We start from the raw sequence: 23,129 nt of genomic DNA, 5'->3' as shown, positions 1-23,129 counted from the left end.
ACCTCTAAAGAAGATGAATTTAGGGTAAAGAAGATGAATTCCAAATCGATGGATTACATTTATTTGATCTTATGATTGTAAATGTTTTAAAATTTTAGTTCTTAAAGTTAAAACACATGTGAATGAAGGGTAGTTTGGTAATTGCATATACCTGAGGGTATTTGAATCATTTGTTGATCTCAATTAACGGGAAACTATTTTTATTAACGATTTGACTAAGTCAACAGAAGTCAAATTTGCAGACCTCATCTTGTATTTCGTGGGGGTTTCCCTAAATTTCGCAAAAGAAAATCCTGTTAGAAACGGTCGGACTACCTGTTCGAACTTCGAACACTGTTTTATCTTAAAAACTATGGATAACTTTGTACAAGTCAGCATTTAGATTCCGGCGTCTTATTGTCTCTGCCACGTGTAAAAAAAATCAGTCCAACGTAGACTCTCTACGGACGTGAAAAACGTTTCTAATCTGAATTTAATAAATTTGGTTGGAGTCCCCTTAATGCTGAGCCGAGACACTATAAAGCGAACCAAACAGAACTGCGAGTGCGTCATTTGTCGAAGCTGGAAGAAAGATCTCTGTATTTTTTCTAGGGTTTTTGGTTTCTTCTTCTTTCTGTTGGAAAATCCTTGGTGAAAGCTTAGATTTCACTATTAATGGTGGAAAATGTATGAGATGTACAGCTCAACGTAGGTATCATAACCTGTTTTTTTTTTTTTTCCTGATTTTCACTTAATTTTCTGCTTTTCTCTTCATGGCTGATTTGTTTTGATTTCTTCTGTTGTTTTACGTATTTTCGACAAAAATGACAGCTGATGATTTGTGCTTTCTATAATTTTGTTTTTTGTTTTTTTGGGCGTGATTTGCGATTGAATGCTTGATGGATTTGAGATTTTTTTTTTTTTTTTTTCACTTTTAATGTCATTGTGAGCTTAAAATATGAAACTTTTGGGTTGTAAAGTTCTATGGTTTGGTGTATTCTGTAGAAGGAATGAGTTGCCCGACCAAATTACATGAACTATCTTCTGGTAAAACTTGGATGTTTATTGGATCAAAATTAGGATTTTATACTTTTTAATGAAAGTGGATATCAGGGGCTTTTGGTGTTGTAGGAATTTGAGGGGTTTTGTTCTTCATCATCACAGTTCACCTATCCTGGGGTTTAGTTTTGAGTAGTTCATGATTATCTGATTTGCTCAGCTTTTGGTTGGTGTTGGTTGTGGTCAAGATTCATTTTTTCTGGGAACAGAAAGTGAATTGAATTAAGAAAAGCAATCGTGGAGATGACCATCGAAGATAAACAGTTACATTTGTTGTATGCATTTCAAATTGAATCCAATCTGAATAGAAAACACCCTTGAAATCCTCTAACAACTTGCACCAAAAGAATAAAATACCCAAAATATTAATAATAAGATCATGCACTCCACGTTTCTTCCTATTGAACACTTAAGAGTTTCTCTCCTCCAAAGACTCCAACAAACAGCAAAAGTTATTAGATTCCATGGAATCCTTTCTTTTCCTTGAAAGGTTCAACATTGCCAACTTTCAAAAAGTGAGAGAACCTAGGTAGGAAAACAACTAGAGGTTTGAAATAGGAACGTGAAATGAGACCACATAATGTATGCAATATCACAATGAATTAGAATGTGTTAACTGATTGACAATTTGTACATGGAATGAAAATTTACTGAAATCATACGACGAACTATGAGATTGTCAACAATTAGGATTTTGTTGGGTTCCCCAGAACAAATGAAGAAAGAAACTTTTGGCTCTATATAGTAGATACTGAAATTTATCTTATCCCTCACCCTTACCCATAGTAGATGGTCCTCCTCGCTTGGGGAAATGGGAAATTAGATAGTTAATCCCTAGTGCCAGCACTTAGGGGTATTTTCCAGTCATTGAAGTTTCTTTTAAAGCCAAAATTCCAGGACAACTCTTCCCCGACTTGTCTCGTGAATCCTTCAATAGGAAATTGTTTCATAGATGATAAAGCTTATAGAGTACAAACTGGGAAACTCCTCCTATAATGGTGACGTGCAACACCATCTAAATTCAGGATGAATCTTGCAAATCCCTTTGCAAAACCCACACCCATAATCTCCAAGTCCCCCACTCTCCCATCCAAGCCTTCCCTCCCAAAATTTAGGCTTGATGACTTTACTACACAAGAAGTGATGATCTACCCTGAACCTCCCTACTACCTTCATTTCTTTGAACTGTCGGATACCCAAAACCCATTGTTCCTTGGGCTTACAAATGGCTTTCCACAAGCTATTTCACAAATGGTTTACTTAATATCTTTTAATAGGGTGAAATATTTAGTACTAAGTTATTATAACTTTTTTTTGGAGGATATATTGTTCGGGGAATGGGAAGTAAAAGCCTCTAGATTGTTTTTTGGGTAATATTGATTAATCAAATTATGTGACAAAGACTAGAACAGTTATGACTTGTGATTACTCTTTTTGTTGGGAAAAACTTAAAAATAAAAAGTAAGGAGAGTGAATTTGGAAGAAAAAGGAGGGATGAGAAGCACATATGCACGAGTACGTTATTGTAAAAATCCAGAATACCATTTGTAAAACTGGCAATCAGATGCTTTTGGGTACAAAAGAAACCATTGCAGTTGCAAGGGTCTTAGCTGCAAATATTGATCACTGGATCCATGTTGCATCCATGACTTGTAACTACTGAACTGATGATAATCATCACATTTCACAACAATAATTTACTGGATTGATGAAATTGTGTGCATCATTGCTTCCCTTTTACATAGAAAGGCAAATGATGAAGCAGATGAATTGGCAAATTTTGGAGCAAGCTCTAGTTATTTCTATTTGGTATTACTTCCTCAAGTTGAAATTGGTTCCTCTTCAGGGGCTCCCTTGTATTTGCTTTGTTTTTAAAAATATTTCACCCTAAAAAAAGTGGCCAATATTTTGTTTGTGAACCACTTTGTTATGTATGTCAGAATCTCTGATTTTTCCCTGGTGAATTGTAGGTATTATTTTGATGCTTCATTATTGCGTGGTCTTATTGATATATGATTTATTTCAGCTTAAAAGGATGGCTCTCTTTTAGCTGAAGCAGTGGATCTTCTGAGCATTTAAAAGCAGATTGTCTGCAGTCTCATCTCTAAATATGGCCTCCACGGGTATAATGCCCCTTTCAGCGGTTGAGAAATCTAGTGGTGATACAATGTGTGTTGATAAACTTCCGGAGGAGATTAATGAGATGAAGATTAGAGATGACAAGGTTGAAAGATGTTAGATTTTTTTTTTCCACCTAATTTGGAGGAATAAAGTGTTCTTTCATTTGCATTTTCTGGTCAATTTTAGCTTCTCTTTCTTTTTGTTAGGAGATGGAAGCAACAGTTGTAGATGGAAATGTAACTGAAACGGGTCACATTATTGTAACAACAATTGGTGGTAGAAATGGTCAACCCAAACAGGTAATCTTGGTGAAATCTTCTGATTTAGGATAGGACTCTTTGTGATTAGGTTGGAAGGAAAAATTCCATAATATGAGAATCAAAGATTTTAAATTGAGAAATGCCGTGGTAGACCTTTTCAGATGTGAGATGAGCAATTTCTCTGTATTATTTAAAAGCTTTTCTGTAGAAAAAATTAAACTTACTATAGCTTGTGCTTAACTTTTTTCTCCTGATTTGTGCCTTAGACCATAAGTTATATGGCAGAGCGTGTTGTGGGGCAAGGTTCTTTCGGAATTGTCTTTCAGGTATTCTAGCACATTCTGATTCCTTAAAGTTATTTGCTTTTTATTGTTTATTTGTTACGCTAAATAAATTTGTAAGGTTGATTATATAATCCATTTCCTCCCTAATAAGATTTGTATAACTGTTCAATTTCAATGGTCTTATTTTGCAGGCAAAGTGCCTGGAAACGGGAGACACGGTGGCAATCAAGAAGGTTTTGCAGGATAAGAGATATAAGAACCGCGAGTTGCAAACAATGCGTCTTCTAGATCACCCCAATGTTGTCTCACTCAAACATTGCTTTTTCTCGACAACAGAGAAGGATGAGCTCTATCTCAATTTGGTGCTTGAATATGTACCCGAGACAGTTTATCGGGTTGCAAAACACTATAGCCGGGGAAATCAGAGAATGCCTCTACTATATGTCAAACTCTACACGTACCAGGTCTGGAATTTTCTGTTCCCGGTTGTCTGTTTTATTCCCATATTCCAAATTTAAGACTATGGAAATTCAAAAAAAAATTATACTGTAGCTGCTATATCAAACACTTGAAGCTAACCGGTGAATCAATGAGCTTGGTAGATCGAGGAATCTGCATTGCACACCTGCATGCAGTGCTCCTGAGGTGCCCATGCATAAAAAACACGGAGTTTTGTACAGATGTGTGGCACAGATTTGCACAATGGACCTCAGGCATGCCCTTTATTTCACCCATATACTATTTTACAGATCTCCTCAATTATGGGTGTATGGTGGATTTCTTCTTGCTTAACCCTGCTCAAGATATTTTCTCTCTTTGGTTATATGGATATTCCTTTCATATGTTTATAGTAACAGCACGTTCAAATGGTTACAATTTAACAAATTTAAATGAACAGAGAAAATGTAAAATGACGTCTAGTGGCATTCTATTTGTAACTTCGTATGGATAACAACACCTTATCCTTTAATTTGGCCGGGGGTCCTCACGGAGACTATTTAGTCATTTAAATTATTTTATTCATGAGTTTTAGTTGTGTTGCCTGTTTAGTTTACGGGTGATCACAGGGAAATTGCCTTTAGTTATTTTTGAGTGGTTGATCTAATCACTAGTTATATCAAGATATTATCTAACTTATAAATATTAAATGGCAGATTTGTAGAGCATTGGCATATATTCATGGGGGTATAGGAGTTTGCCACAGAGATATTAAGCCACAAAACCTACTGGTTTGTATCAGAAGCTCAGGGATCTTTGATCTTTACAATTAAATGTTCTTGCTTAATATTCCCATTGTTGCAGGTTAATCCTCATACTCACCAGCTCAAGCTATGTGACTTTGGAAGTGCAAAAGTGCTGGTAGGATATCCGATTGTCTATTTGTTGACTTCCTCGTGTTTAGTGTTTTATTCAAGCTTCCTGTTTATAAGGTTATGATCAGGAAGCCCAATTTTAGTCAAAGCGCATTTTTTATATGGAGAGATTCTATTTGCTGTCACTATGCAGTGACAGGTAATAATAATTGCTTAATTAATTGGTGGATTCTATGTAATAGCCATTTTGTGAAGGCTGTGGGATCTATTAGTTTAGTTGCAAAGAGGTAGCGGGAGCTAAGAAACATGTGTTTTAAACAAGATCTAGGGTTTGGAGTTTCTAGAAAGAGTCCATCCTATATATAAAAATCATATATTTCAGGATGGGGAATCGGTTGACCATATTTTGATTCACTGCTCTTTTTCTCATGATATTTGGTCCCTTTTCCTTGGGCTTTTTCGTATTTACTGGGTCTTACCTCGGAAGTTCTTCTTCTTGTTAGTAGAATGGGCCAATAATGCTTTTTCCTTCAGAAAAAGACTCCTCCGGGCTATGCTTCCCTCGGCTATTGCTTGGGGGTTGTGGAATGAGAGAAATAACAGGTGTTCAAAAGTAAGGCGAGAAGCTCTCATGGCGTTTTCTTAGAGATCTTGGGCATTTTGTACCTTTGGTCAAATCTGAACAAAGAGTTTGCGGGAACTACTGTCGATGACTTTGTTTTTAGATGGAATTCCTTGTGTAATCTTTGATGTTTTGGTATTTTTTCGTTTGTTTTTTGCTTTTCTTTGAGGGGCCACCTCGGCCTTCTCTTCTTGTATTTTGTTCCTTTCTTTTCTTCAATATATTTTATACTTATTAAAAAAATTATATATTTTAGAGGATGTACATATGCACATAATCAGTTTCAATATTACTGGCTTCTCATAGTTAGTTAACCTTTTGATGAATTCAAATATAGAGATGCTTAGGTTAAACAGTGAAATGGACTAGGAATGACTGAATCTGTGAATTTCTTCTCCATCTATCATAATAGGTCAAAGGCGAGCCAAACATATCATACATTTGCTCTCGCTATTACAGAGCACCTGAGCTCATATTCGGTGCAACAGAATACACAACTGCAATCGATATCTGGTCTGTGGGTTGCGTTCTTGCTGAATTGCTTCTTGGCCAGGTTCTCTGCAAACTTGGAAATTACATTGATTTACTTGGTATACGTTAAAATATTGGAGTAAATACTTATCTTGTCATCTTCTTAACTTTCTTTTTCATGGCCATGCCAAATTTTGACAGCCTCTCTTTCCGGGAGAGACTGGAGTTGACCAGCTTGTTGAGATAATCAAGGTAACACTTTCAGGAGTTCAGGCATAAGAAGAAAATTATGCCGATTATACGAAGAGTATAATCTTTCTATTGGCCAACTTAAGGACAAATTAAGTGGATTACATTTCCCATTTTTGCAGGTACTTGGCACACCTACAAGGGAAGAAATCAAATGTATGAATCCAAATTATACGGAGTTTAAATTCCCACAAATCAAGGCTCACCCTTGGCACAAAGTGAGCGACCTGGATCTCCATTGTATCATTGCCTGTTAGCTTTGTAGTTTTATTTGCACTTATAGAACTTTTATAATATTCAGATATTCCACAAACGCATGCCCCCTGAAGTGGTAGATCTTGTCTCCAGGCTGCTCCAGTACTCCCCAAATCTGCGGTGCACTGCTGTGAGTGTTTCATAAGTTATCCTTTTTATTCCTTTCAGAAATCTAATGATTTGGAAGGTCTGCTTTATTAACATTCGTGCGTGATGCATTCACACGTTGTTTCATATATTGGTAGAAACATTATTTATTTTATGATAAGCAAGTGAGTTAGTGGGTCGTAATTGGTAAGTTGGGGGGGGGGGGGGGGAGGAATTCTGCATGAATCGGATTTGGTTAGACAATGTGTGGTTGGTGAACAAGGATCGGTTTTATGCAAGGTACGGAATGTTTCGTCAAATATGCAATATGATTCCCCAAGATCTATATTTTGTGGTAACTGCGTCGAGTATTGTCCAACAAACTGTTTATCCATGACTGAAGAATATGAACTTTCTACTTATAATCGTCATGAATTGAATTATAATCAAATTGCTTTGGGTCGGTTACCAATGTCAGTAATTGGAGATTACACAATTCAAACAATTATGAATTCAACTCAAATAAAAAAAGTCCCCCTCGAGTTGTGGCTTCTATATTGTAAAAGACATTTTGCCAACTCATAATTCTGGGTTTAGTGCCATACTTCACTTTTATCATCAACATAATTATTTAATTTATCAATGCAGTTAGAGGCTTGCGTCCACCCATTTTTTGATGAACTTCGTGATCCTAACACCCGTCTCCTCAATGGGCAGCCCTTGCCTCCTCTCTTCAACTTTAAACCCCAAGGTTCTCTCTCTCTCTCTGCGTGCGTGCGTGCGTGAGTGTGTGTGTGTGTGTGTGCGTGTGTTGCTCATTGATGATACCACTTTTGCAGAGCTGAAAGGAGCATCTCTAGAGCTCCTTGTGAAACTGATACCAGAGCATGCTCGGAAGCTGTGTCCATTTCTTGGTTTCTAGATGATAGCATTACAGCAGAAGGTATGATCTGTCCTCTGTGTAGTTAAGACATATAAGCCCCTTTTTGTTGTTCACTATTTGGTCTTCTCTCTGTCAGAACCGACTTGTGAAAGCTGCTGATTTTGGTTGAATGGTTGATACCTTTTGTATTTTACTTTAGAAAACTCACTTGACCCAAGCGGGTCAAGTCCATTATTTTACCAAAAAAACAGCTGTTGTCTGTAAACAAATTCCGTTAGTTTGCTTCAATTTGGTCCTCAAGGTATTTCTTATGGAATTTCTTGAACTCCTGTCCTATTAAATTTCTTCCTATATGTATTGATTGCTTTTCTCACTCCAATAATCAAGGAGGGAGGGACATAAAAACATGCATTATACTTGGGGATTCCAAATCCAATACACACCCGTTGTTAGCTTAGCGAATACAAATAGACAAAGACAATTAAATTTAAACTCTTTTAAATGTATAACATATATTAGGCTTCTATAATTACTACATATGGTTGACTCGGGTATCTGTTACCTGCAACGGACCTCTTCTATCCTACTATTACCGTTTAAGATTACTATAGGAATTTAGTTAGAGTTCAGCATGGCCTGTGTCATCGCTGCTCGGTTTTATGAATCCAGTATACTTTGTCTCGTAAGACTGTTTGTCCTTGCCAGAAGAACTTAGGCAATCGGCAGAGGGATTCACGTACCCATAACCAAAGCCAGTAGCGGAGTTGCAGTAAGTCTCTGCTGTGCCATCGTTCTTCTCTAGGTTGATATTGCTCAGGATTATTTTGCTGCAAGGGACTGCGTCACTGCAGGCAAATTTCATGGCTTTTTCACTCTTTGTTGTTCCACTGATGTTTTGGTAAACGATTTGGCTAATTTCCACAGCCGATGTCTGACCAAGAAAAACAATAACAGTTATAATCATTCATCAAACACTGCCATCAGTCTGGAATCTTGACGATTCCATTAATTTTTTGGATAGCTTTTTGGCATAATTTCTGTTGAAATCATCCAAAGCCAGATCAAATAGTTTGGAGCATCTAATCTGTAAAATTTTCAGGCTATGGCCCATCCAAGAAGTAGAAGTTGATGGGTATTTTCGCCAATGGTGGTGATGCGTAGAACATAAGAGTGATCAACAAGTAAACAGGTCTAGATGTAGTGATTTTACCTGATTTTGGCAAGACTTTGGTGAGTCACAGTAGAATTGGTCAATGATAATGGGGTTTGCAACATTATCCATCCTCACATTTTGAAAGCGCACAGCACGAACATACCCGGATCCACCCTGTTTGAGAAAAACCAAAAAAAAAAAAAAAACTCAAAACTCATTCAGAAGTGTAAGATTTAGACGCCCCATAAGAGTTTTTGTATATGTTTCCAATATCCTTGTGTTTTTGGACTGATGCCGTGCCCCTTGATCTTGGTCTTTCATCAGAGACTAATGGAAAATGACCTAAATGTTGTTGTCTTTAACCTTGTGGAATTGGAGAATTACCTGCCAGGTCTTAATCCTGAGGCCATTGGTAGTCTCCTTGAGGAAGGCAGTATCCAAAACCACCTTTGAGACAATCCCTGTGCTATTATTCTTCCCAAGGCTCCCTATGCTAAGATAGAAATACAAACAAAATTTAAAACCATTTTAGTCCCTCCAAACCTGAAAATTCTCACATAAAGAGGACTTAATCAAGCATACCTGATTCCATGACCTGGTCCACAATAGAGATTCTTCATCTTGATGTTTGAACTGCCACTAACAATGGAGATGCAATCATCCCCTGAAATCCCAACAAACAAACACAAGCACAAAACTTGAACTTGTTAGGATAAACCGAGCTAAGAAAATTTATACGGCTTAATCTTGTCTTGACTCACAAATCCAAAATATTCAAATGTTTTGGGTTCAATGTTTCGGTTTGGTTTCAATCAACATCTGAATATCTCAGTCTAGACCTTCTGATATGGTTCGTAAGTTTTAAACCCCATAAATGTTCTTACTTTAGTTTCTCAAAGGGTATGATCAGAGGATTATGTCAGGTTGGGCGATGGGTGTAAAAAATTAACCACGTCCAAACATGAATCATGATAAGACCTAAATGTTTGGGATAAGGCTTTGATGATGATGGTGGACTAAGCCAAATACTTGGTCTAGTACAATTTTATGAACTTTGAGTTTCGATATAAGGAAAGAAAAGAGAATTAGTTAAGGAGACAATGCAATTGGGATCTGAGGAAAACCTGTTCCAATTTTGGAATCTTGAACCACAACATTGGTTGATTTAGTGATATGGATCCCATCGGTGTTTGGACTGGTTTCTGGAGCAGAGATTTTAACATCCATCACTCGAACAGCATCGCAGTTGGAGATGACAAAATGCATCTGTTGACTGTTCTGGATGGTAATGCCCTTCACTCTCACTCCTGAACTCGACTCAATTGTCAATGCCTGCATCAGTTCTTATATTAATTTTTCTCCATAATTAATAACTTTAAAAAAAAAAAAAAAAAAAAAGGATAATTTAAACATACCCCTCTGGATTTTAGTAAAATTTTCAGATTCCCTGAATTTTTAAACTGATGAGATACCAGACTAACAGTAGATAACCTAAAGTCCATCTTCAACCTCTTTGATTTATTTATTTTTATTTTTTTTGTGGGTAAATATTTCAACCTTTAAATCTCCGAAAGAAGATGGGGATTTTGAGGAGGTTAAAGAAAAGGGTTTTGAAAAGGTAAAAATGCCAAAAAAAAAAAAGGTTTTTATGCAAAGGCCTTGTTTGGGAACACTGTATTTCGTAAATGCATTTCTGGAGGTAGCAGCGCAATTGCAAAATTTATCATCTGTTAAGAGGTGTTTTTTTGGGAAACAACTTCTTTAGACGTATTGAAAATTATATTAAAAGTCTTAGTTTTCAACTTAATGTCTCACAAGTATTTGGGCAGGATAATTTAGTCAAAATAATTGCATATACTAGTACAAAAATAATATAAGTTTTTTTAAGTTCTGTCAAATTTCAGTAAATGCTAGAATTGGGTACGAGCCGATACTTGCTTCTAACCACTTTTGGCTTCCCACTTCCCTGGTAGGTTCTACTTAAATTTAATCAAATGAAAATTTGAACTTGAGAAGTGCTTTTCAGTTCCAAAAGTATGAAAAGCACACTAAAAATAAGTTCCTAAATTAGTTTTATCGAAGAGATTCAAAACAAGGTGTTTGAGGGGAAAGCTTTGACAAGTAATTGGAGATGAGGATGTTTCCGTCATTTTGTTAGTCTCTTAAAGAAGACCATGGTCAGGGGGCTATCAAATAATTACTAAAACCCAAAAGGGGATGTCCAAAATATATTCAATAAAAGAGCAAATATCGATTTGGGGGGACCGATGGTTGTTGGATTATGCTTACCGTTGGCGCTTCTCTGCAAGGCTGTCAAGAAGTATAAAAAAAAAAAAACCACCAAGTGAGAAAAAAGATGAATTAATTAATTTTATGTAGAATTTGATTAAAGAGTGCTTAAGAGAAATTTGAAAATAATTAAATAGAGAAGATTGTACATTAGATTTGTTCTTCTTGCAAGATGAGTCCCACCATTTGCCACCTGAGCCATCAATCACTCCCTCACCCTGAAAACTAACCCCCTTAAGTTTGGAAAAATCAAGCCAGTTTCTTGGGTTGTTTGGGTCCCAGTTCTTCGGTTCATCAGGCGCTACGATTGTTCCATCTATCTGCACAATGTGTTATAATAATTCCAATTAAGATTTTTAAAATCTCGTTTTAATGAAATATTTCAATCAAGAGAAAAATCGAAATGGTCTATAGATCAAAACATTTTGAATCATTAATTAATCTAAGATAATCTAAAAACATTGAATCAATGTTTCATTTTGGACCTCGTCGAAATCAGAATATTCCGTCTAGACATTTTGAAACGATATGAAACGTTGAATCATGATTCCATTAAAATCAATAATGCAAGTAGTGTTAGAATGTAATTTGCTGTGTTCTCTCTTTATTAATTAGCTTTGTTAATTACCTGGATGATTAGGTTATCAGCACAAGGCCCTTTAAATCTTGTTGCTTTAACTAGATAACGACGTCCTTTGGGCACAAGTAAAACTGATTTAGGCATCGAGCACACTTTCTCCCATGCACTTAAGAAGGCCTGATCGAATAAAATACAAAAAACAAAGACATAAGAAAAAGAAAATAATCAAAGGATAATTATCTGCAATAAAACATTAACTCTTAATGATCTACTTAGGAACTCAGCTCAATCCCAATCCTAAGTTCACATGAAATCCGTTAAGGTCGAATTTGGAACAGCTTTTGGGGATGGATTTTAGATTCCCATCCATCAAAAAGCACTTCTAAGAGTCATTAATTAAGCAGTTGGTCTCTTGATTTTTTGTTTTCATACAAAAGCCAAAAACACTACATGTACCCGCTTTTGCTTCATGGTTTTTGTAGGAATCCAAGTGAATGGGGAAAAAAAAAATGTGAAAATGAGATGAAAATGTCCCATTGATTATTTATAGACATCTCTGACGATCATTTTTCACTATATTGTGGAATAGAGGAACACGATTTGTACACGTGACTCCAAATCATCTTTGGGATAAGACTTTGTCGCCGTTGTTGGATCTCTAAAGAGCATTAAGTCCCCCAAAAAGTATATTTTTTGAAGAGTCATGATGAATGCACGCGGTAAATCATATGCAGTCTATACGCAGCTGATGTGGCAAGGACACAGAACCATAGATCTTTTTCTTCAGGATATACAAGGAAAAAGATCTGTGATTCTGTGAGCTTGCCACATCAACCGCGTATAGACCGCGTACATGTGATTTACCGCATGCATTCATGGTTAGTCTTTTTTGAACAATGACACCAAACAATTGATGTTGTAAAAAAATATTTCTTATAAAAGTGATTCCATAGAATCACTTCAGTTGAAAGCCTTTTTTTTAAGTTGTTAATCGTAACAAACTTATGTTCATGAAGTTGGTAAAATTCGCTTGACTAAGACCCAGATTTGAAAGGATCAATGGGTTATATCAAGCTGAGATTTTGAGCTTTAATGAAAAATCTTAAAAATGCAAACATGAGCTTTAAAAATATTATTTCAAAAGAATTGCAAACCAACGATGTTAGAACATCAAATATCGAGAGGTTAAAATATATATATGCTCACCTGGGTATCCTCAGAAATTCCATCTCCAACTGCATCAAAGCTATCCACATTCACAACAACTTTTCCACCATGTTCACTTGTCCAACCAGGAAGCTCAGGGAGCCCTTCTTGTATCTCATCAAAGTCCTCAATCTCTCCAAGCAACAACATGTTCTCATATAAGTCATCTTCTTGTACAACTCCATGAGCTGACACTAGTAGAAGAACAAGAAGGGAAACCAAGAACATTTTCTCCATATTTAATGTATTGTTGCTGTTGTTATTGAAAGAATGATCGATCTTAAATCAAGAGAAGACATGGGTTTGGATTTATATGTGAAGATTAGTGGAGGAAATGAAGGGTTATATGGCTTGGCTTTGAAGGAGATGAAGGTGGATTTTTTCTCTTTACATGCTCAACCTTTAAGTTGAAGCGAGTTTCTCGCTTTACTCTTCAACCAATAAACAAAAATTTCTACCACCTTAAACATCTCACTCTCAACATATTATATATATTTCAGTATTTAAAAAAATAAAAATAAAAACTGCTTCTAGATCAACTATAAAAGCACATTAAAAAACGAACTGAAATTTGCTGTTTTAAAAAATGAACCAATGGCACGACGCCATGTGTATTAAACGAGCAAAAGTGATTGGTTAATGATAGAAAATTTCGGGAGATAATTTGGGAGCAGTTTAAGTGTTTTATTTTTTAATAAATTTTAGTACGCATGGCGTCGTGCCATTGGTTCATCACCTTAACACATAACTTTCAAAACAGCAAATCTATGTTCTAAAAAAAAACTGCTCCTACCTTTATATTAGTGTAACGATTTTCGAACTCAACTCTTACATTAACTCACTAACGTTGAATGTGTAAGTAAGAATCGTAGATTTTTTTCCCTCAGCATACACAGCTGTGCATTTGTCCATCCCGAGGGAAAAAAATCTATGGTTTTTGCACATGCCACGCCAGTGAGTTTGTGAGTTAATCTGTTGAGTTCGAAAATCAGCGCACCTTATAGTAATGCAATAGTTTCAAAATTCGATTCGAGTCAAATCTACAACTTGTGAGTTGATTTGGATGAGATAAATAAAAATTAATTAAATTTTTAAATATTTAAAGAATACATTAAATAATATACACACAACTAAGTAGATTATCTAAATCCAACTTACTGTATTTTCAAACTAACTTGGCCGAATTGATGAGTTGAGTTATTGATTTGTTAAGTTGTATCTTTGAGTTGGTTCAATTGAGACTTAGGGTCGAGTCACTTTCAAATTTGAGTCGAATCAAGAGGACTTTTCCAAGCTTTGAATTTTTAAAACTATAGATCAAAGTATAACCATGAAGCATGTGTATGACACTTGCAACATGAAAGTGCCAACTTAACTAAGTTGGTAAGACGTGTGTGGAGTATTGATTCATGACCTAGGTTCAAAACCTATTAAACTCACCTTGACGTTGACCACTAAATGTCTAGAAATATACTCTTACCATTGACTTTCCAATGCTAATGTCAAAGACCTCAAGGGAACTATAACACTCTCCACCACATTCACTTTTCAATTATATTCTTTTTTTTTATTTTATTTTTAATTTTTTAAATTGGTTTGTTGGTCTTATACATATTGATATTTGTCTTTTATTGAAAAATTGAGGGCATTTTAGTTTTGGTTATAAATGATTTTTTTCCATAAATGCTAACAACATTACTATAAAAATGTCTATAATTTCTTTTTGAATTATGATAAATTGGCGTTTCTTTTTGTATGCTCTCTAACCTGGTAGTTCATAGAATCATAAATCTTTGTCCTTGTGTATCTAAAAACAAAGGATTTACGATTTTACGAAGAGAACGTACAAAAAACATATAAAAACTATATCATTTTCTTTTTTATTAAAAGACAAAATAGACAAAGATACCATTAGGAAGTGAATACTTAGAATACTATTGTCCACATGGGATATTGAAGATTAGTATTCCTATGTATATAATATTCTAGATTTGCAAAGGAACTTTCACCTCGGTCTCTTGAATAATAATTCAGGCTCCTATAGAATTTATGTATTCTTTTCAAGTAGAAATAATTATAATGATGCTCTTGCTTCATTGGAGGAAACCTTATGTTGTGTAAGCTTAAATAATCGAGTGTCTACTTGTAGTCCAACTCCACTCAGTTGGGACCTCATATTAGAGCTATTATGTATATGCATCTATGAGAAAATCTATATATTAAAACACAATTAAGTTGCTCAAGTTTTGTGTTTTTTGAGATAGGGATAAACGTCCCTCAATTATAGTTTTGTGGTATGACAAATATCCCATCGACTTACACTATTTTTTTTTTTTTGTCTTTCCTCTTCACTCTTTCTAATTTTATTATATTTTCTCTTTAACCCACTTTATTATTTTTTATTTTTTATATTTTACCCTCTTAACCTCAAATTTTTTTAATAATAACCTTCCAACTTAATTTTTTTTTTCTGCTTTTACCTCCTTAAAACCCAAAGAGGATGCGAGTAGGCACATGTGAACTCTAGTATATGTATATGTTACCTACAACAACTTACATACATAAACATACACTTATGTGTGTCCCTAAAGAATATGCAAATAGGACTTTTAAGATAGTATCCCCCTAAACAAATAGACAAAAATCATTTCAAAGACATGTTAATTCACTGGTAAACAGGTTAGGTTGGCCAAATCAAAGGGAGTCAGTCAATGGGCCAGGCTGGCCTGGCATTGAACGACAAAAACTAGTCCCAGCCCTATATGTTTAATAATTGGTCCAGGCCTTCAAAAAATTGCATGTCCAAGTCCAGCCCTCCTCTAAACTTAACTTCGATCCCTCCAACAGCTCTGAGAGAGACAGAGAGAGACAGAGAGAGATAATCTTTGGGCCCATCAGCAGACACAGATTTGGACAGAAAAAGTGAGCTAGTTTGGGTTATCCAACGGGCCTTCTCCTCTAACTCAATTCATCCCTTAATAAACGGGCCAGGTCCAGCTCAGCCGCAAAATGAAATTTGATTAATTGCCTGACCTCAGTTCATCGTAGGTCGCGCTTCAGTGAAATCCGATGTCTCGCCACTCCTATGTGTAGTTCAGCCATTGCTTTGTACAAGAACTTGACAAGATGAATTTCTATAAAATCCATTTGAAAACATAGAAATGGGAGTGTATCTTGATTAAGACCATTTCTAATGCATAAACGAGTGCTCCGAAAAACAAAAATGTTTTACAGTTTGTAGCATTTGATGACTTTTCCGGTCATAAACTCCTCTAGATATGTATTCTCGGTAGAGGTTTCTCTATGAGGAAACTCTCTAGTTCTCGTCTCCACCAAAGACTTCTCACTAGGACACTGGTGTGGTGCCTACCAAAAACACTCTTAACTACCAATTTGACTGGAGAAGATAAAGTTAAAGTTAGAATGGGGCAACGGAGTCTTGGAAGAGAAATCTTGGTCTCTTAAGTCGCGAGAATGAGCAAAAATCCTTCTACTCTTGTGGCCTAAGATATGTTTGGTTGTTGAGGGAAGTGAGGCTGATTATAAGAGATCTTTTGATAGTCTAACAGTCAACAGGACCAACAACTTCGCTCATGTAACTGTCTAAACCTAAACAACTGTTATGGAAAAGCCGAGCTACTATCTTGTAATTGAGGGATTTGCTTTTCTCCAAGCTTCTTGGCTCATCCCACTGATGGTGCCAAGGTGTCATGGCCGTGTTCTTTCGAAGCGAGGTCGTGCGACACTTGGGATGTAATCTATAAGCAAACCTGTCAAAAATATCTCACACACACACAAAATGTAACTAGCAACACAAGAAAATGGGGACAACACGTAGGGCTATCAACGGATGCTTATCGGTTCGGATACAGCAATATCCGAATCCGACGGATGTTCTAAAACTCTATCCAAATTTGAATTCGATTATCCTATCAGATAATATCCGATTAGAATTCGAATAATTTGTATATTAAAAAAACACAATTTTTTCTTATCCAATTGATTTTTCATCATTGAAAAAAAAAATCTATTATATATACATATAATAAATAAATCAAATAAAATAATATATATTATATAATTTATATAAAAAATAAATCAAATAAAATAATTATATATTATTTCGAATCCGATATTCGAAATTTTCAGATAATATCCGATTTTTCAAATTCGAATTTTCAACTATCCATTAACACCCTTAACAACATGAGGCAAAGCCTGAAGACAACTTTGTTGATATAGTATGCAATTACACGGAGTAACACGTTATAAAAGCAAATAAGGTGTGTTACAAACAACTAGTAATCTATGACACACGGGACATCACATAGCTTGGGCGAGGGTTCAAAGTCAACGTAGGTGTAGGCCGAGGATTAGGACCAAAAATACCCTTCCTACCAAAAGTACACTAACTTTTTTCCTAGATTTCCAGAAGGAAATATCAAAAGTAGATGCCGATCGTACTCTTTCCTATTTTAATACAATAATATCACTAAGCTAACATACATACCCTCATACAGGACTAATATGACTTCATATGTGAGCCTTACATAGAATTACATGGATGCTCCTGAATGACTCCAAGGTGAGCTACACCTAATTCTAGGTGTCATCATGCATGACCTTCACACAAAGGCTTAGGCCGAACTCAATCACACCCTCAAATTGAAAGCATGTCAAATAGATGAAGACCTTGAACAAGGAGATTTGAGTATGCGTTTCGATAGACTTTTGAGAGAGTACTTCTAGCTCCAGCAGGGAGCTAGAAGTACTTTTAAGGCGTTTTGTGCGTTTTGTGAGTAATTTTTTTTTTCTTAGTACTTAAGCATGATTACCAGACCTCTAATTACAAAATCGTAATTCTTATAGAATTTGATTCAAATTGAATTGGAAGTAACATTAGCCCAAATGAGACCTCAACCATCCAAAAATAAAGTAGACAATCTGGGTAGGTTGCATTATCCTTCTTTGTTGATTCACTTATCTCCGAGTCTTCCTGTTTCACTACAAGCATATCCAATTGTGAGTCTTCCTGTTTCACTACAAGCATATCCAATTGTGATTGATCCGAAAGTCGATTAAAAATAGTGCTAGATTATTCAATATGCCCAATCTTGAGTAACAACAATAGAAGAACATGAGACTGACAATATCAGATTCAAAAACTGATTTTATTAAACAATAATCAACCAATTTGCAGCTCATCAATCTCAGCATACTTTCATTGATATATCATGAATGGAACATGGATGTTTCTTGATATTGAACCCAATTTCAGAACAAAATCAAATATCTACTCCCCCAGATTGAAGATTTTGGATCTCAATTTGATAAATTCAAGAATCCACAAATGAAAAGAAGGCCTCATTCAAGAAAAATGCCATTATTGGCATAAACAAAGATTGAGTTTACATGAAATCATGTTCTCAGCAGGAATAAATTCAATTTGTCATGTTCATCGAATAAAAACACACCAAGGCATTTGAAACTATCCAAGTTCAATCACGTCACAATGAAGGAAAGCCCTGCATTGCATCCACAGACCAAGTAAAAGAAGTTAACAGTTTTTGCCTCTTGACACTGTCCAATTTTATTCTAGAGAAAAACTCTAGCAACTCGTCTGAACACTACGCCTAAAAAACCCATGCAAATTTCATATGGACAAGTTTTCTTTTAGGCAATTAGTAAAACAATCGGAAATCAATACCAGGGAACTTAACTTGGATATAAAGATGAGCCAGAGCAGACCTCACAAACAAATTCATATTGGAGATGGAGAAAATCATCATGCAGTTAACTTGAAGATCTCAACGAAAAACCAGGATTTATGCAAATACCCAGAGCTGATGAAAATGTGGATGATGGACTCTATTTGGTGGCCTTTCTTCAAATAACCAGATAACAGGAGGTGAAGCTAAGACCAAGAGTTCAGGTGTGGCAGTTGTTATGAACCAGACGAAGAATGATAATTCTCTAGTTTGCTTTGCAAGTAAGTATTTGGTTTCTGGGTTTTCAAGTGATAAGCTTTTTCAAGGGGAATAAGTTTAAAAAACATGATTAAAAAGGAACATCTTAATCCACTCCTATGGGGGGAAACTTGGGAAGACAGCTTTGAGCACTCCAGATAAATTTAATCCTGGATAGTAGTCTACCCAGTGGAGACCTACACCTGCAACCAAACACCCTCAGTAAGTGACTACAAAGGATGGTTACAGGCAGAAAACTCAAGTACCTATTAGTAAACAGAAGGAAACTCGAGTAGAAGCTGTTAAGGAAGAAATAAAAAGTGACTGGAAAAGTAAAAAAATATATATAGTTGCCAGAATCGACGATGATGAGATCCTTCCACAATTTCCAAGAAAACCAGGGTTTAGAATTGCTCAATCTCACTTCTTAGAAAGAACTGAAAATCCCTCCTAAGAATCCTAATTTATTCTTGGGGCTCCACCCCCAAGCCAATTCAACATGGAGCTTGAACTGCATATATAGTCCCTCCTGGTGTAAAGCCCATTCTGTCAATATAATACCACAAACAGAATACAACTCACGAACAAAACAGGAACTACGCCAAGGAAAAAGCATAAAAAAGGGGAGAACTTGATTACTAGCAGAAGACTAATTAGAGGAGAAAAGAAAATTGGAGAGATACAAAGCAACAAAAAAAAAACACACACACACACACACACAGATGTCATATTAAAAAGAAGAATAATGATTTTCTGACACCCCCCTCTGACATACACCCCCTGGCGTGTCATGTGCTAGAACCATAGATTCTTTTTCTCGGGATACACAACTGCATATATTTATGGGGACGGGCAGTTGTGTATCTCGAGGGAAAATCTATGGTTCTAGGGGGCGTCAGAAAATCACGACTCAAAAAAGAAAAAGGGATAAAAAAGACAACTATTTTTCTTACAGTATCAAAAGATACAACGGAGTACTGTACATAAATGACGCCCCCCATAAACACCCAGCACATTTATTCTTCTCCCATAGAACAAGGCATCCCTAGTCTTCTAAAGGGTTATTATTGCCCAAGGAAAAAAACACATCTGATTTTAAATTCTGACAGATGTTATAGGTAACGAAGAAAAGAAAATTACGTGAAATTTCAATGAAGTATCAGTGGGTCAGCGCAATAGCCTCCAACAGGGCTGCAGTGAATTCCATCTGAATGTCTTCATCAATTCTTGAAAAGAGAGGGACGTGGACAAAGAGAGATTTGTGACCTTTCTGTTCAGCGAATCGAAGTGAGTGGTAGTAGACATAGTTGCACACAAACCGGTCTGCATCATCGGAGATTGCCACGTCAAAGCCCTTCTTCTTCAGGTGCTTTACAATTGTGCCAATAGAGCAAGTAGTCTTGGAACACCAAAAGAAAAGAAAAAAAAAATGTTTATTTTAATTTTGATGGGAGATGAAATTAAATTATTATAGGAGCTCAATAAGTTAGATAAAAGAGAATTAAGTTGCTGCTAAGGTATAAAAAAATATATATATGGATTAGCAATTTACCTGTCTCGTTTGGGAAATTCCTCCATCCTCGGGAACAATTGGAAGTTGCTGATGAAGTAAAAAAAAAATATGGATTATCAACATATCGAAATTTAATTCAATCTTAAAGCAAAGAGAATAGGGCCCAATAAATTAATATTAGGTTCAAACCAAATTGTAAAGAGATCAATCCAAGAATAGTACACAAACAAAAGTAAATCCAGATGCACCAAACAAAACAAAAAAAGATTTTTACGTGATTCCCTCGAGATTGAGGTACGTCCACGGATCACACCAACTCCGCGATGAAGAGAAAAAACGCAAACATGGATTACACCCTTTCAGAGAAAATAGACACATATACCCCCAACGAAACCTAACTGGGGTTTTACATAATACCAATGAAATTATGAAAATACCCTTGGAAAATTTTCTTATCAATCGGCGGGGACGCGTGGCTTGATTAACATTACCTCCTTATTGACCAGTACTATCAGGCTCCACAATCCACAACACAAATATGGGAAAGAAAGAAGAATGTTCACCTGAGGTTGCCACCCATGCTCATCCGGACAACGGAAAGTAGCTTCATTTACTGCTTGTTGCTCAATGGCAAATTTCAATGCCCCACCATTGGCTCCAAAGTGAAGCTGAATTCAAATAAAATGTGAGAGAAGAAAATCATCAATGTGGACATATACGTAACGATATCACCAGTGCCCTTCAAATTAATCATTGTTTCCATTGGTATCCTAACCACCGTCATGGCAAAGTCAAACAAAAAAGAACCCCTAATTTCTTACCCTTCATTTCATTGTCTGCATTCTTGGATTGTTCTATAACAGGAAGAAAAAAAAAACTTAAAAACCGTAACCCTAATTTAAGAAAAGTTACTACTATAAATAGTGAATTTCCTGCCCAATCATCTTAACCTAATTTGAGTAAGCACCCAAACATAACATGTTTGCACAACAATGAAATTCAAATTGCCCCAAAAGTGAAACATCTACATATACCATGAATCTCCCACCCTGACCTACAGGAACCTTCCACCCTAGGTTTCACTCTGATGCATCCCACCCGAGAGAGTTCATTACTTGAAAACCCAAAGAAAGGGTAACTTGGATTTTTATTTATTTTTTTATATATATATTTTTTTATAATTGAAAAATGGATTTTTTTTTCTTTAGGGTGCTCGTGTAATTATTCAGGGTTGGAGTGATTAAGATCACTTTATTGTATCCAATAGCTTATATCACATAGAGTTAAGGGTTAAGAGTATAAGATCCATTCTATGAAGAGAAAGCGAAAAAAAAAAGTTTTTGATTATATTTTGAAGAATTGTATCTCTTTGTGAGAGAGATCTTGAAGCTCCATCTCTGAGGGTTTAAGGTGTTTCTCCTTGAACGCTTCAAAAATATTGATTGCGCTTGAAAAACCAAAAATCGGCTAATTCATACGCAGCTTGCCAATAAATGCCAGACTTTTAATCAAATTAAATTACTGAACTCCATTAAACCATAAACAAGCAGAAAAAAAAAGGAGATTTCAGAATCTGACTAACCCAAATGACTTGTTCATTATACGAAGAATCCGAAAATGACGCGGAAACACCAGACTCCATGATTTCATAAAGCCTGGGAAGCACTCCATCTCCTGCGGCATCAAGAACAGTGCAGCTCCCAAGAGTGATTCTTCCAGATAAAGGAGACTCTCTTCCTTTAAGAAACTCTTTGAGATTACTAACTATAGTTTCAGTCGGATTGTGAGGAACTCCATGGAATTTCTTAAATCCAGTTACATGAACTTTAACAGGGATAGGCCCTTCAGATCCCATAAATTTCCACCAAACTTGAATCCAATTTCACAATATTTGAACGCTAAACCCTAGAATACAATTCAAGAGACCAGAATCCAGATTATTCCAGATTGGATGTTTTAAACCATTACAGTAGCAGAGAAATCGATCTGAGAGAGCAAATGAAAAGTTTTAAAGAAGAGAAACAAAGTAATTTCGATTGAATCAGAATAGCAGAACTTCAAGGGTAAAACCCAAGAGAAGAAAAAACCCTAATTTTCGTGTTTGTGATTCAGAGCAAACGCGCAGACGGTAGAATTCTCTGTCGAGGCTTGAGCTCTCTGTGGAAGACCGCCATCTTTTTAAAGAAAAAACGATTTTTATTCAGCTCCATCATTAATTATATAATTTTAACTACCTCCCTACACTAACAAAATTTAAGGGTCTTAAAACTCGGAATTTCGGTCAATTTAATTTCTTTTAGGGTGATTTTTCATACCTCCCTACCTTTTGATGAATATTAGGGATACCCCCACATTTTCCCTTTTGATGAATATTAGGGATGCCCCCACATTTTCAAATTGATGACTTAGATCCCTTGACTGTTGTCCTTAACGAGAGACAAACAATAAATCACACTTTAAGAGGATAACTACTTGTCAAAGGGCTGAAATACCCTTCAAGTTAAGTTATGCTAATATTTGGGAGGATAAGAAATTGTCAAAAGACTAAAATACCTTTATGATTAAAATCTAGTAAAACAATCAAGATCTCTAATATCAAAATTAGTATGGGACATCACATTTAGGGTGTAAGATTGAAATTCTTGAGTTTTCTATTTTAGAAAGCATGTTATCATCTTCAATCTCTCATTTTGATAAATACTAAAATCCTAGAGAAAATCGATCATAATCCATTCATTATTTTCATGAATCACACAATATCTAAGAGGTAGCAGAGGTAATATCAAAATCATGATTATGATTGTAAATCTCGAGTTTTTTGCATTTTTTTTATAATAAA

The 23,129-nt window shown here is 35.7% G+C and overlaps 3 protein-coding genes across 6 annotated transcripts; 1 reads left to right on the top strand and 2 right to left on the bottom strand.

Annotated features, from left to right (window-relative positions):
- The first annotated feature begins 528 nt into the window (after positions 1 to 528).
- Positions 529 to 7,899, top strand: LOC147401068 (shaggy-related protein kinase epsilon-like). The gene is made up of 13 exons (XM_086442202.1): positions 529 to 687; positions 3,065 to 3,262; positions 3,366 to 3,458; positions 3,686 to 3,745; positions 3,895 to 4,167; positions 4,858 to 4,932; positions 5,006 to 5,062; positions 6,051 to 6,191; positions 6,311 to 6,361; positions 6,481 to 6,576; positions 6,660 to 6,743; positions 7,349 to 7,451; positions 7,540 to 7,899. The coding sequence occupies exons 2-13, from the start codon at positions 3,149 to 3,151 to the stop codon at positions 7,620 to 7,622; spliced, it is 1,230 nt and encodes a 409-aa protein (XP_086298328.1). The 5' UTR covers positions 529 to 687; positions 3,065 to 3,148; the 3' UTR covers positions 7,623 to 7,899.
- A 79-nt stretch (positions 7,900 to 7,978) lies between these two features.
- On the bottom strand, positions 7,979 to 13,678 carry LOC147401067 (putative polygalacturonase At1g80170). The gene is made up of 9 exons (XM_086442201.1): positions 12,812 to 13,678; positions 11,654 to 11,782; positions 11,175 to 11,345; positions 11,026 to 11,046; positions 9,861 to 10,068; positions 9,319 to 9,400; positions 9,121 to 9,229; positions 8,794 to 8,910; positions 7,979 to 8,514 (listed from the first exon to the last, which is right to left on the bottom strand). The coding sequence occupies exons 1-9, from the start codon at positions 13,046 to 13,048 to the stop codon at positions 8,203 to 8,205; spliced, it is 1,386 nt and encodes a 461-aa protein (XP_086298327.1). The 5' UTR covers positions 13,049 to 13,678; the 3' UTR covers positions 7,979 to 8,202.
- Positions 13,679 to 17,018: 3,340 nt separating this feature from the next.
- Positions 17,019 to 22,459, bottom strand: LOC147401066 (uncharacterized). 4 transcript variants are annotated; one of them, XM_086442199.1, is made up of 5 exons: positions 21,873 to 22,459; positions 20,854 to 20,958; positions 20,330 to 20,377; positions 19,918 to 20,176; positions 17,019 to 17,851 (listed from the first exon to the last, which is right to left on the bottom strand). In XM_086442199.1, exons 1-4 carry the CDS (start codon positions 22,143 to 22,145, stop codon positions 19,937 to 19,939), a joined length of 666 nt encoding a protein of 221 aa, XP_086298325.1. In that variant the 5' UTR covers positions 22,146 to 22,459; the 3' UTR covers positions 17,019 to 17,851; positions 19,918 to 19,936. The 4 variants fall into 4 exon arrangements, with proteins under 4 accessions (XP_086298325.1, XP_086298326.1, XP_086298324.1 ...); XM_086442200.1 differs by lacking the exon at positions 17,019 to 17,851 and adding an exon at positions 18,179 to 18,336; XM_086442198.1 differs by lacking the exon at positions 17,019 to 17,851 and adding an exon at positions 18,360 to 18,980.
- Between the last annotated feature and the right edge of the window lie 670 nt (positions 22,460 to 23,129).

Source organism: Akebia trifoliata, chromosome 5 (assembly GCF_017979445.1).
Source record: "Akebia trifoliata isolate Shusen 1 chromosome 5, ASM1797944v1, whole genome shotgun sequence".
NCBI lineage: Eukaryota > Viridiplantae > Streptophyta > Magnoliopsida > Ranunculales > Lardizabalaceae > Akebia > Akebia trifoliata.
This window is presented reverse-complemented; position numbering and strand designations above follow the sequence as displayed.